This window comes from Lampetra planeri, chromosome 82 (assembly GCF_965212315.1).
Source record: "Lampetra planeri chromosome 82, kcLamPlan1.2.h2, whole genome shotgun sequence".
In the NCBI taxonomy this organism is placed as follows: domain Eukaryota; kingdom Metazoa; phylum Chordata; class Hyperoartia; order Petromyzontiformes; family Petromyzontidae; genus Lampetra; species Lampetra planeri.
The window spans coordinates 4,830,277-4,845,062 of record NC_136186.1 but is presented as its reverse complement, the minus strand read 5'-3'; the positions used below and the strand labels follow the sequence as shown (position 1 = coordinate 4,845,062).

Sequence of the window (14,786 nt, the reverse complement as noted above, 5' to 3'; positions counted from 1 at the left end):
GTTTTGATTTAACCTCCATGTTCAATAGTGAATATAATTTACTGCAAATACAAACTTGACACTGTCACACACTGGCATGGTAAAAAGTGGTGGTGTGTCCAGAACCATGCCAGGCCGCCTTCATCTGCTCAGTATTGACGCTTCCTCACTTCACCATGTAATTAATTTAAGCTCAATCAACATAGCAGAGTCCCACAAGCAGTTCAGCTTTCACTTATCAATCATGTTTGCTGTCGGTGATAATCAAACTAATTGTTGAGTTCATAATGCAGTGAAATAACTGCACCACAGCTCCCCACACAGATAAACTCCTAAATACACGTACATTTCACACGCATCATTAACATATATAAACAAAAATCCACCATTCATGACGAATTGCAAGTAACCTTATCCCAGTGCTAATGCCATGATAGGTGAAATTTAAGGCCATGTAAGTGTGAATTCCTTGTCAGCAGGTAATGGGAATGATCCAGGTGTCAAGGGATAACTGTCAGATGAACCAGCTGTGCTCCCCACTGTCTTGCTAGGTTTTAGGAACCCAGCGTTCCACCTATTCATGTGGGCGTCGCTCTTCCGACCTCATCGTTGTTGCAGAGAAAATATCTATTAACTGCCCTGCATCATACCTGCAAGGCAGTTAATATGGTGCTGGACCAGATGACGCCAAAAGGCGTACAACTCAAAAAAGGTGTCAGTTTTGTTGCCAGATAAAAGGGTAAAAAAAACAACTATCATATTTTGCTACTGGCAAAGGAGGTTCCAATGGTGTAAATGCTTACCCAGAGCTCTCACACTCTGATGGTGCATTGTCTTTGAGTTGTACGCCTTTTGGCGTCATCTGGTCCAACACCATGTGAGACTCGGCTAAGAAAAGCTGTCTCGGGTGTGGACCAATCAATTTCAAGGACAGTGCAAACATGACTTCTTGTAAAAAAAAGGTATCAGTTTTGTTGCCAGATAAAAGGGTAAAAAAACAATTACAGTGATACCTCAGTTCACGAACTTAATTCGTGAACTGACTCTGGTCGCGAACCGAATTGGTCGTGAACCGAGGCACATTTTCCCATAGGGTTCAATGTAAATCCGGTTAATCCGTTCTGACCTTTTTTTTTTGGTTTTTGAAGCACAAAAATATGAAACAAATTACAATACACATTAGTACTGTACAGTATAGTAATGTATAAAGAGAGAACACTAACCTTGGTTGAGATGACTTCAGTAAGCACTCAAACAGGTGAACTGTACAATGTAGTAAGTACAGTATTGTACAGTACAGTAGTACAGTACAGTACTGTATGTGCTAAAAAGCACACCAAAAAGCAAAAGTCACTGAAAGTGTCTTCACAGTACTCACAGTACTTCTTTCTGTGTCTCTTCTTCTCTCCACGATCTTCCTACAGGAAGTCACGACCATGTGACAGCCTGGAAATAGCATTAAAATGGCCGCGGCTCCTGTTCGTGAACTGAAGCGGAGTTCGTGAACCGGAGCATATTTTTATGAACTTTTCTGTTCGTGAACCGAGTTGTTCGTGAACAGAAGCGTTCGTGAACAGAGGTATCACTGTATCATATTTTGCTACTGGCAAAGGAGGTCCCAATGGTGCATTGGGAGCTTCTCAAACTACATAGTTATTTATTTATTTAAAGCTTTCGTGACTTAAGGAATTAATACTATTTGGGTCTTTCGGTCAAGTCATGTTACATAGAAAATAATAGATCACGACGTTTCGATCGCAACACAAGCAATCGTCTTCATGTGAGAGAAAAAGCTGCTGAGACAAGGTCTTATATAGGCCTGAGATTGGTGCATCAAGGTAGGTGGGTGGAGCTAGAGATGGTCCAACCAATTGACATAAACACGGAGAAACCGTATACAAAAAATATCCCAAGACAAAAAAATAGTACAAATCTGTAAATGATAAAAGGGGAAAAGCCTCTTCTTATATTTTGCTACTGGGAAAGGAGGTCCCATGATGTAGCTGCTCACCCCGAGCTGTCATTGTTCTGATGGTGGCGTTGTCTTTGTGCTGTGTACGCCTTTTGGTGCTGTACTCTGGTCTAACACCGTTTGAGACTAGGCTCGAAAGAAAGCCTTCTCTAGTTTGGACCAATCAGTTTCACAGACAATGCATAGATTATCACAGCATGTGTTTTGTTTGCATATTGATCGCAAGTATATTGTGGTTAATACAGGTAGGAACAATGTTCCACACTGCCCACCAGGGATTTATTGTCTGTCTGTCGTGCATAAATAAATATATAATACACACAGCTCTTTGCTTGGTGGAGACCTTACAAACAGCTCTTTGATTGGTGGAGACCTACTGCCGGGTACGCAGAGGGGAGGTGCCTAAGGGAGGAGGGTCAGGGGAGGGGCCTAAGGAAGGGGGGAGTCATGAAAGGGGCCTGAGGGGGGGGGTTCAGAGGAGGGGCCTAAGGGAGGGGGGGTCAGGGGAGGGGCCTAAGGATATGGGGGGTTGGGCAGGGGAGGGGCCTAAGGGATGGGGGTAATGGGAGGGGCCTAAGCAAGGGGGAGGGGCCGATAGTTAAGGGGGCTGGCTACCTGGCTGGCTGCCTGGCTGCCTCAAGTCAAGTTATCTTTTATGCAGGTAGGAACAACAGGTTCCACACTGCCCACCAGGTATGAATTGTCTGGCTGTCGTGCACGAATGCGCTGTCCAACCAAGTTCCTACCTGCCCACTCCGAAGGAACGTGCTGCAGACACGATTCCTTGCAAAAGGTTTCAGTTCGGCGTTTTAACATCTTAACACCTAAATTTTGATTTGAAGCTTTCCTGACTGCAGGGATTCATATTCTTGGTTCTTTCGGTAAAGTCATCAAGTAGAAGCGAAATAATAAAATAATAAAAATATTAAACAATTAAAGTTTCTCACGACGTTTCGATTGCAACACGAGCAATCATCGTCAGGTGTGAAAAACACAGCAAGAAATTTTTCAAAACATTTCTTGCTGTTTTCACACCTAAAGTCACGTAGAAGAAAAACAATTTAAAAAAAATTATCACGACGATTCGACTCCAACACGAGCAATCATCGTCAGGTGTGAAAAACAGCAAGAAATTTACCAAAAAATTTCCTAAAAATTATTGCTGTTTTTCACACCTGAAGTCACGTAGAAGAAAAACAATAAAATAAAACAATTCTCACGACGTTTCGACTGCAACACGAGCAATTATCGTCAGCTGTGAAATCCACAGCAAGAAATTGTATTACTTTATTATTTCCCTTCTACGTGACTTTACCGAAAGAACCAAGAACATCTTAACACCTGTTTCAGTTGCCAGAAAAGGGGAAAAACCTCTTCTTATATGTTGCTACTGGCAAAGGAGGTCCCATGAAGTAGTGAGCCAGATGAAGACGAATTAAACTTAAGCAGAGGATTAAAGCAAATGCAATCAGGCGAGGGCAGGAGGCAAGGCCCCGCGTGGCTAGGCCCCGCGTTGTAATGTTCCAACCTGGACATCGATTCCATACTCGCTGCTACTTAATTGATATCCCGACGAGAGAGAGACGGGGAGAGGCTCTACCTGGGTAAACAACAACCACCACCACGACAACAACAACCACGACGTTAACTTCTCACCTCGGATCTGTAAGAGCGCGCGCGGTGCAGCAGCTTCCCGCTATAAAGTGACGTCACGCGGCAGCAAGCGGTGACATGACGTCACTGGCGGGCTTGAACACAATCCCCTCCCCCAACGAGCGGCGGTGTAACTGAATAAATTATGTTAATGAGACGGTCTCATGTGTAGTGATGAGGCGTGGATGTTGAACTTGTCGCAATGAAATAGCGATATTTATGAATAAATTATGTTAATTAACCGCCAGTTGATAGTTTCAGTTTCATTTATTAGGTACTAGCGGGAAGCACCCGGCGTTGCCCGGGGGAAACATTTATTGAAAAACTTGTCAAAAAACTTTAAAACATAACATATACAAATAAAAAAAAATGTGATTTTCATCTTATTCATAAAATTAATACAAATTTTTATAATTTTTTTATAAATTTAAATAAAACCCAACGCGCGGTGGAAAATAAACTTGCGGCTCGCCCGTCAAGATTTGATTCTTTAGATAGCGCAAAGGAATCGAAGGTTGTAAATGTATTTAGAATCGGCTTATTCCGTTTGATCGATACCACAAACGCCCAGCAGATATCGATTCTCGCCACACACTTCATGGTCATTCTCCCCCCCCCCCCCCCCAAAATACAAATGTTTATTTTTGTATAATTTTTGCATGGTGTACATTTTGCAAAGTACCACATGGAAAATTTCAAGTTTGTTGCATGTCGGGAAGTACGCTAAACATTTTGAACAGACAACACATTCACAAATTTTCCTTTTATATATAGAAGACTAGCTTGACTACCCGGCTTCGCCCGGGACTTGGATTCACCACGCCCGGCCGCCTTTGTCTCCCCAGTGGCGATGTTCACACACCACATCAGTTACTCGTTTGAGGCTGAGTCGACCTAGGGGAAGCCCAGGACCAGTAAAAATAATCGTTGTGGCCGTGAGCGGGAATCAAACTCGGGTCGCCGGGTTCGGAGCGCAGCACACTCACCACACATCATCTCTAAAACACAGAAGTGAGATGGCTTTCTAAAGGTAGATCACTGGCCAGAGTTTTTGAGTTGCGAGAGCCACTCCAAAGATATCTTTTAAAAAAACAGTCACCACTGGCAGCACATTTCAGTGACACAGAATGGGTCACGAAACTTGCTCACTTGTGTGACATATTCAGCCTGCTCAACGTACTCAATGTGTCATTTCAGGGGAGATCGACAACTCTGTTCAATTCGGCAGATAAAGTGGCTGCATTCAAAGCCAAACTGGAATTATGGGGGCGACGAGTGAACATTGGAACTTTTGACATGTTTCAAACACTAGCAGAGATTTTGAAAGAGACTGAGCCAGGGCCGTTCACCCAGCTTGTGCATTAAAACCTATCTCAGCTTTTAAAAGAGTTTGAGCATTACTTCCCAACCACAAAAGACCCCCGAACTGGGAAGGAATGGACCCGCGACCCATTTGTGAATAAGCCAGGTGAATCGACTTTGTCTGTGCTAGAAGAGGATCAACTGCTTGAGATGGCAAATGAAGGTGGCCTTAAAAGTATGTTTGAGACAACTTCAAATCTCGATACGTTCTGGATTAAAGTCAAGGCGGAATATCCTGAGATTGCCACAAAAGCACTGAAAAGCCTGCTTCCATTTTCCAACGTCCTATCTTTGTGAAGCAGGGTTTTCTGCAGTGACAGCAACCTAAACGAGATTATGGAGTAGACTGGACATAGGCAACACACTTCGGGTGTCACCGTCTCCCATCACCCCCAGATGGGACCATCTAGTTACAGGAAAGCAGCTCAGGGCTCCCACTGATTCTGCATTATGGTGAGTTGTATAATTATTTAATATTACAATGTAATAATAATATAAATAAAGTGCACAATGAATACAATGCACTTGAATCATGAAACCCCCCCCCCCCCCCGCTGGTCCGTGAAAAAATTGTCTTCTTACTAATCGTGATGATACAAAGATTCACGCTTTAACTTTTACTGATTATGTTTTAGTGTACTATCAGATCTCATAATTCAGATCTCGCCGAAGGACGAAGGATACAGTTCTCATAATTAGGACCATTATGCATGAACTTCGGCAGGAACCACTCAAAAACTTCTGTGTAACTTTAATTTATGAACAAAAACATAACACTCTAATATGCGAACTCTTATGCTTGGAATTGTCAACACAGTACTCTTGGAGATGTGCTCCTCATTGATCCGTACATTTAACCCTCAATTCTTACGTTGTTAAACTGGGTAACAGAGTAATCGGTTAATTCCTCAGAGTAACGCGAGCATAGGAAAAAATTAACCCGTAAAACAAAGTTTTTCACTATAAATCCTTTATATGCGTGGCATTGGGGCGGCTAGAGTCCTCTCGTCCTATGGCTTGAGATGGCTGCCACCTATGGGTCAGATGATTGTCTGGCAGCATTAAACAATTGGTAAATAAATATATTTTTGTCCTAAAAAGTGTAAAATTTAAGAAAAAAATTTTCACGAACATTAATTGTCACGCACGACGAGTATGTGTGGAAAATGTCAGCTCGATTGGATCACGGGAAGTGGGTTAAAAAACGGCCGAAAGATTTGCACGGTCCTAAGCAAGCAAGCGAACTTAATATAAAGGATTTAAAAAGTCCTTAAAAATAAATGTGACGATATTCATACGAACGGCAATAAAGAAACATGTCCCGATTGCAAAAGTAGACCTCAATCAATTCATTGGTAGATTATGCAATTCACTAAATGTCTTGGAACAATGGTGTGCGGCAGTGTGCCTGCTTCAGCAAATGCTTATCAATTGGCTAAGGCTTCAATAAATTCGCGGGCAAGATTCTGTGATCAAAATAAAGATTCCAACACAAGTCTCCCTGTGAGTGTGTGGATTCGTAACGTAGGTTTCTAAACGTTAAGTTTCGTCAATGAATTCATCGGTACAGTTAAAATTAACAAAAAGAACAATTAAAATACTTCTCAACGACCGTATCCATGTGACTCAATGGGCAGCAATGTTCTTCATTATCAGCTAATAGTTGACGCACTCTTATCATTCTTCTTCTTATCATTAGTCCCGGTATGTGCGGTATGTGTGTGTTTGGTGGTTTTGTCTCCTTGATCAATTCTTTGCGTCAAGCAGACGCTGGGTGATACGTGGCGAGTATGTGAGTGTGGGGGAGGGTCATACACACAGCTTCCTCGCTCTCTCTCGCTCGGCGGCAGCTGGAGCTGCTGCCCACTGCTGGATGAAGAGTCTGCACGACGCTCGCCGTCGGCGGTGCGCGATGATTCCGTCGTCAGATAGCGCCCGCAGCTCGTCTGCTGGTCGCCGTTCCTCACTCTTGTCTTGGTTCACAGCTGGTACTGGTCGGTGTGTGTGGGTCGAACCCACGGCGCTCTCCTCTTCCTCACGGGCGGCTGGTCAGGCTCTTTCGCCTGCTGGATGAGCTGAGTCGGCACGATGCTCGTCTTTGAAGGTGCTCGACAGCGCTCGCCGCTCGTCCGCTGACACCCATGCTCGGTGGCGGTGCTGCGCTCTCTCTCCGGCTCCGTGCTCTCTGGCGATGCCTGGTTGCGCGTGCAGCTGGTTCTCTGCGATGCTGGTTTGGTCGATGCTTGGGCTTCCACCCTTTCTCCCAGTTGATTGCTCGTCGTTGCTCGTCACTCTATCTCTCGGGCTGCAGCTGCTCGTGGGAGCTGGCACTCAGCATTGAATAACTTTTAGCGATACTTCTTCTGTCAGCGCCGAGCTCGTACTCGGTAACCCATTGCTACTCGGCAAGCCTCTTCATCCTTGGTTGATTGCAGAGTCCCACCCCAGATCTTGCTGCTTGCAGTAAGTCAACTCTTTGCGATGATTTGGTAGACTCGTGGCTTCTGCTGGTGCAGCTCGTTGACGATGTGCCAGTCACGGGGGCAGGTTCCCCGGAGCCTGCCGATCACAGCTGCTCGTGGGAGCTGGAACTCACTCTCAAAACTTGTAAATTGTATTCGCACACCTCTTGAACAACTGTGAAAGCTTAGTACAATACAACTTATCGCAATCCTTGACTTTGCAAGCAACTGAAAACATCAGGATAAATGTAGAATAAAACTCTCAGCGATACTCTGTCGGTCCATGCCGAACTCAGCACCAAGCATCACCTCGCCCCTCTTCTCTGCGAGACACAATACCAATTGTTGATCTCGAGGCCATGCCCCGGAGTCTGCCCGTCGCAGTACTCTCTGTCGCTTGTAGTCTTCTGTAACTTGCAGTAGTCTCGATGTATGGGTCGTGTCTCTGTCTTTACGTGAATTCTCTCCCCTCGGATCACCGTGTGGTTAGTCATAGGACACAACATATGCATTGTCTTTGAAACTGATTGGTCCACACTAGAGACAGCTTTCTTTCGAGCCTAGTATCAAACGGTGTTAATCCAGAGGACGCCAAAAGGTGTGCTCTTCGAGTGTTTGTGATGAGATATGATACAAAACTCCGAGTTGCTGAGGCAATTAAGCAAGCCCCATATGAATGCTAATATTATTATAACATAGTGAATTCTTGGGAGCTTATTGGCTCTCGATCCTAGTTAGAGTTCTACCCAACCCACAGGTCCGCAAATACTGACCGCTCTTACTCTGCAGGTTGAACCTAGGAATGGAGTGTTCAAATTCACGTTATTTTCATTAAAGGCCCGTGACAAATGTGAATCTATTGGAGCTTCATTGTCTCAAGCTTACACATCTACAGGTTCTCCATTTGACTTGTATTGTCTGAGAAGTCCACCCACACCTCCACTTCCACAAACTGCTGGGAGTTGCCTCGCTCTGCCTCACAGTCAGAATTCTCCTCCTGCTTCACGTTGCATCCATTGATGTGAAGGTCCGATTTTGGAGTTGAATGTTCATCTTCACATTTTACCTTCACTTCTTCGCTCTTCACTATCACCTCTTCACATTTCACCTTCGCCTCTGCAAATTTCACCTTGATACATTTCATAGTGTCCAAGCTGGAATTTACTTCTGGTTCTTTTTTCAGGAGGGATGGGCTCATTGCAGCACTTTGACTTTCACAAGTCGATTTCAGACTACACTCTTTGGGGGTCTTCTGATGCCTGTGTGTTCTCTGGTGTCTATAAAGATGTGATGACCGTGCAAACGCCTTCCCGCACAGAGTGCACTTGAAGGGTTTCTCTCCTGTGTGTGTTCTCTGGTGCTTTTTAAGATTTGATGACTGTGAAAATGCCATCTCACACACACTGCACTTGAAGGGTTTCTCTCCTGTGTGTGTTCTCTGGTGATTTTTAAGAACAGAAGAAAATGAAAATGCCTTCCCACACACACTACACCTGAAGGGTTTCTCTGCTGTGTGTGTGCTCTGGTGTTTTTGAAAAGCAGATGAATCTGAAAAGGCCTTCCCACACACACTGCACCTGAAGGGTTTCTCTCCTGTGTGTGTTCTTTGGTGTATTTTAAGATAAGACAAACTTAAAAATGCCATCTGACACACACTGCACTTGAAGGGTTTCTCACCTGTGTGAGTTCTCTGGTGTATTTTAAGATAAAATGAACTTGACAATGCCTTCCCACACACACTGCACATGAAGGGGTTCTCTCCTGTGTGTGTTCTCTGGTGCGTTTTACGATAAGATGAACTTGAAAATGCCTTCCCACACACAGTGCACTTGAAGGGTTTCTCTCCTGTGTGCGTTCTCTGGTGGATTCTAAGACGATATGACTGTGAAAATGCCATCTCACACACACTGCACTTGAAGGGTTTATCTCCTGTGTGTGTTCTCTGGTGCTTTTTAAGATTTGATGACTGTGAAAATGCCATCTCACACACACTGCACTTGAAGGGTTTATCTCCTGTGTGTGTTCTCTGGTGTATTTTAAGATCAGATGAACTTGAAAATGCCTTCCCACACACAGTGCACTTGAAGGGTTTCTCTCCTGTGTGTGTTCTCTGGTGTATTTTAAGATAAAATGAATCTTTATACGCCTTCCCACAGACAGTGCACTTGAAGGGTTTCTCTCCCGTTGGAGATCTCTGGTCCTGTGTAAAATTTCCAGTACAATCCATGCTGTTTGCATACTGGTCCCATTGTTGTCTTTTTCTACCGAGCCGCGCTGAGTGCCTTTGCTCCATCAGACCAATTCTACAGAGAAAGCATCAGAAGAAGCATCAGCTGCAGACAGAAAAAAATGTCCACACCATCTTCATGAGTATCGAGGCAAAGAGGAATGAATATATACACAGTCACACATGACTTACACGTCTATATTTATCCATATATTCAAGATTATCCCCAATTCATCACACGGGCTGTTAAGGCACACAAAGAGAGGGCAAAAGGTTATAAATATGCCTGGAAGCCCTAGTATCTTCAAAATAAATGTTAACCCAAAACACCAAGCACACAATTTCGGCTGCCTGGCTGCAAAAGTAGTATTTATAAAAGCAAAATTCAGCTCATATAGTAAAGGCTTTTGGGAATAATGCTATTTGTATTATGCAGAAATGCAAAAATAAATGTTCAATCGCAACTTTAGAGGTGTGAAGCCAGGCTCAGATTTGCTTGAGTGCTTGGATGAACAGATCTAACTTCAGCCGCATGTGCTGTTAATTTCCTGTTTCCATTCTTCCAAAAAATTCCAGAGGGAAACTAAAACAAACGATTACTTTGATTTAACCTCCATTATGAATAGTTAATATAATTTACTGCAAATACAAACTTGACACAGTCACACACTGGCATGGTAAAAAGTGGTGGTGTGTCCAGAACCATGCCTGGCCGCCTTCATCTGCTCAGTATTGACGCTTCCTCCCTTCATCATCTAATTAATTTAAGATCAATCAACATAGCAGAGGCCCACAAGCAGTTGAGCTTTCACTTATCAATCATGTTTGATGTCGGTGTTAATCAAACTAATTGTTGAGTTCATAATGCAGTGAAATAACTGCACCGCAGCTCCCCACAAAGATAAACTCTTAAATACACATACATTCCACATGCATCATTACATATATAAACAAAATCCACCATTCATGACGAATTGCAAGTCACCTTATCCCAGTGCTAATGCCATGATAGGTGCAATTTAAGGCCATGTAAGTGTGGATTCCTTGTCAGCAGGTAATGGGAATGATCCAGGTGTCAAGGGATGACTGGCAGATGAACCAGCTGTGCTCCCCACTGTCTTGCTGGGTTTTAGGAACCCAGCGTACCACGTATTCATGATGGCGTCGCTCTTCCGACCTCATCGTTGTTGCAGAGAAAATATCTATTAACTGCCCTGCAGCATACCTCACGGACCTCCTTCACAGAGGCCAATCTTGACACTGCCGGCACCAGTCATTGGCAGGTCCGATCACCTCTACATCCTCCAATCTCTTCTCTGGCCAATGCCATGCCTGTTCAGCCCCTAATATCTGGACAAACAAAAGATGCTTGAGCATGCAGTGCCTGGGAATGCGGGATTCATGACCAAACAAATGCAGCCTCGCCTGCGAAAGAGACTCAAGATTATATTCTATATTGACATCTTCAGGATCTGTAAGCTTCTAATACAAAATAAGTCTGGTTGGATAGAGGATGAATCATAGGCAGGACAGACTTCATGGTATAAGCCAGCAGAGATGGTAATTTAAATAAGTTAATATTCTGAATCCACATAGTAATATCTGTGGCCAAGAAGAATCACAGCTGTATTCGTTAGTTTCTAAAATGCTTGTCCTGATGAGGGTCGCGGTGGCAGCATGCTGAGAAGGGCAGTCCAGGCCTCCTTTTCCCTGGCGACAGACTCTAGCTCATCCTGGGGAATTCCCAGGCATTCCCAGGCCAGCCGAGCGACATAGTCCCGCCAGCGTGTCCTGGGCCAGCCCTGGGGTCTTCGACCCAGTGGGACGTGTCTGGTAGAGATCCAGGGGAAGTCTATTGGGGGGCATCCTTACATATATTCTATATTGATATCACCGCTAGAGGCAGGCAATCAGGTGTGAAAAACAGCAAGAAAATTTTCAAGAATTTTCCAAAAATTTCTTGCTGTTTTTCACAACTAAAGTCATGTAGAAGAAAAACAATAAAACACTAAAAAAATTCTCACGACGTTTCGACTGCAACACGAGCAATCAGGTGTGAATTAACACAGCAAGAAAATTTTCCAAAAATTTCCAAAAAATTCTTGCTGTTTTTCACACCTAACCACGTAGAAGAAAAACAATGAAATAAAAAAAATTCTCACGACGTTTCGACTGCTACACGAGCAATCATCGTCAGGTGTTAAAAACACGGCAAGAAAATTATCGAAAATTTTCCAAAAATTCTTGCTGTTTTTCACAACTAAAGTCACGTAGAAGAAAAACAATAAAATACAAAAAATTATCACGACGTTTCGACTGAAACACGAGCAATCATCGTCAGGTGTGAAAAACACGGCAAGAAAATTTTCCAAAAATTTCTTGCTGTTTTTCACACCTAAAGTCACGGAGAAGAAAAACAATAAAATAAAAAATAAAAATTCTCACGACGTTTCGACTGCAACACGCGCAATCATCGTCAGCTCTGAAATCCACAGCAAGAAATTGTACTACTTTATTATTTCCCTTCTACGTGACTTTACCGAAAGAACCACTAATATCTTAACACCTGTTTCAGTTGCCAGAAAAGGGGAAAAACCTCTTCTTATATGTTGCTACTGGCAAAGGAGGTCCCATGAAGTAGTGAGCCAGATGAAGACGAATTAAACTTAAGCAGAGAATTAAAGCAAATGCAATCAGGCGAGGGCAGGAGGCAAGGCCCCGCGTGGCTAGGCCCCGCGTTGTAATGTTCCAACCTGGACATCGATTCCATACTCGCTGCTACTCAATTGATATCCCTACGAGAGACGGAGAGAGGCTCTACCTGGGTAAACAACAACAACCACAACAACCACCACGATGTTAACTTCTCACCTCGGATCTGTAAGAGCGCGCGCGGTGCAGCAGCTTCCCGCTATAGTGACGTCACGCGGCAGCAAGCGGTGACATGACGTCACTGGCGGGCTTGAACACAATCCCCTCCCCCAACTAGAGGCGGTGTAATTGAATAAATTATGTTAATGAGACGGTCTCATGTGTAGTGATGAGGCGTGGATGTTGAACTTGTAGCATTGAAATAACGATATTTATGAATAAATTATGTTAATTAACCGCCAGTTGATAGTTTCAGTTTCATTTATTAGGTACTAGCGGGAAGCACCCGTCGTTGCCCGGGGGAAACATTTATTGAAAAACTTCTCAAAAAACTTAAAAACATAACATATACAAATGAAATTTTCATCTTATTCATAAAATTAATACAAATTTTTATTATTTTTTATAAATTTTAATAAAACCCAACGCGCGGTGGAAAATAAACTTGCGGCTCGCCCGTCAAGATTTGATTCTTTAGATAGCGCAAAGGAATCGAAGGTTGTAAATGTATTTAGAATCGGCTTATTCAGTTTGATCGATACCACAAACGCTCAGCAGATATCGATTCTCGCCACACACTTCATGGTCATTCCCCCCCCCCCCCCCCCCCAAAATACAAATGTTTATTTTTTTATAATTTTTGCATGGTGTACATTTTGCAAAGTACCACATGGAAAATTTCAAGTTTGTTGCATGTCGGGAAGTACGCTAAACATTTTGAACAGACAACACATTCACAAATTTTCCTTTTATATATAGAAGACTAGCTTGACTACCCGGCTTCGCCCGGGACTTGGATTCACCACGCCCGGCCGCCTTTGTCTCCCCAGTGGCGATGTTCACACACCACATCAGTTACTCGTTTGAGGCTGAGTCGACCTAGGGGAAGCCCAGGACCAGTAAAAATAATCGTTGTGGCCGTGAGCGGGAATCAAACTCGGGTCGCCGGGTTCGGAGCGCAGCACGCTCACCACACATCATCTCTAAAACACAGAAGTGAGATGGCTTTCTAAAGGTAGATCACTGGCCAGAGTTTTTGAGTTGCGAGAGCCACTCCAAAGATATCTTTTAAAAAAACAGTCACCACTGGCAGCACATTTCAGTGACACAGAATGGGTCACGAAACTTGCTCACTTGTGTGACATATTCAGCCTGCTCAACGTACTCAATGTGTCATTTCAGGGGAGATCGACAACTCTGTTCAATTCGGGAGATAAAGTGGCTGCATTCAAAGCCAAACTGGAATTATGGGGGCGACGAGTGAACATTAGAACTTTTGACATGTTTCAAACACTAGCAGAGATTTTGAAAGAGACTGAGCCAGGGCCGTTCACCCAGCTTGTGCATTAAAACCTATCTCAGCTTTTAAAAGAGTTTGAGCATTACTTCCCAACCACAAAAGACCCCCGAACTGGGAAGGAATGGACCCGCGACCCATTTGTGAATAAGCCAGGTGAATCGACTTTGTCTGTGCTAGAAGAGGATCAACTGCTTGAGATGGCAAATGAAGGTGGCCTTAAAAGTATGTTTGAGACAACTTCAAATCTCGATACGTTCTGGATTAAAGTCAAGGCGGAATATCCTGAGATTGCCACAAAAGCACTGAAAAGCCTGCTTCCATTTTCCAACGTCCTATCTTTGTGAAGCAGGGTTTTCTGCAGTGACAGCAACCTAAACGAGATTATGGAGTAGACTGGACATAGGCAACACACTTCGGGTGTCACCGTCTCCCATCACCCCCAGATGGGACCATCTAGTTACAGGAAAGCAGCTCAGGGCTCCCACTGATTCTGCATTATGGTGAGTTGTATAATTATTTAATATTACAATGTAATAATAATATAAATAAAGTGCACAATAAATACAATGCGCTTGAATCATGAAACCCCCCCCCCCCCCCCGCTGGTCCGTGAAAAAATTGTCTTCTTACTAATCGTGATGATACAAAGATTCACGCTTTAACTTTTACTGATTATGTTTTAGTGTACTATCAGATCTCATAATTCAGATCTCGCCGAAGGACGAAGGATACAGTTCTCATAATTAGGATCATTATGCATGAACTTCGGCAGGAACCACTCAAAAACTTGTGTGTAACTTTAATTCATGAACAAAAACATAACACTCTAATATGCGAACTCTTATGCTTGGAATTGTCAACACAGTACTCTTGGAGATGTGCTCCTCATTGATCCGTACATTTAACCCTCAATTCTTACGTTGTTAAACTGGGTAACAGAGTAATCGGTTAATTCCTCAG

General features: G+C 43.5%; 1 protein-coding gene across 2 annotated transcripts; it reads right to left on the bottom strand.

Moving 5' to 3' along the window:
- Nucleotides 1-5,700: 5,700 nt before the first annotated feature.
- On the bottom strand, nt 5,701-13,159 carry LOC144738433 (uncharacterized). Of its 2 annotated transcripts, XM_078621473.1 has the most exons (3): nt 12,527-13,159; nt 10,881-11,005; nt 5,701-9,731 (listed from the first exon to the last, which is right to left on the bottom strand). In XM_078621473.1, exon 3 carries the CDS (start codon nt 9,719-9,721, stop codon nt 8,318-8,320), a length of 1,404 nt encoding a protein of 467 aa, XP_078477599.1. In that variant the 5' UTR covers nt 9,722-9,731; nt 10,881-11,005; nt 12,527-13,159; the 3' UTR covers nt 5,701-8,317. The 2 variants fall into 2 exon arrangements, with proteins under 2 accessions (XP_078477599.1, XP_078477600.1); XM_078621474.1 differs by lacking the exon at nt 10,881-11,005.
- Nucleotides 13,160-14,786: the final 1,627 nt, after the last annotated feature.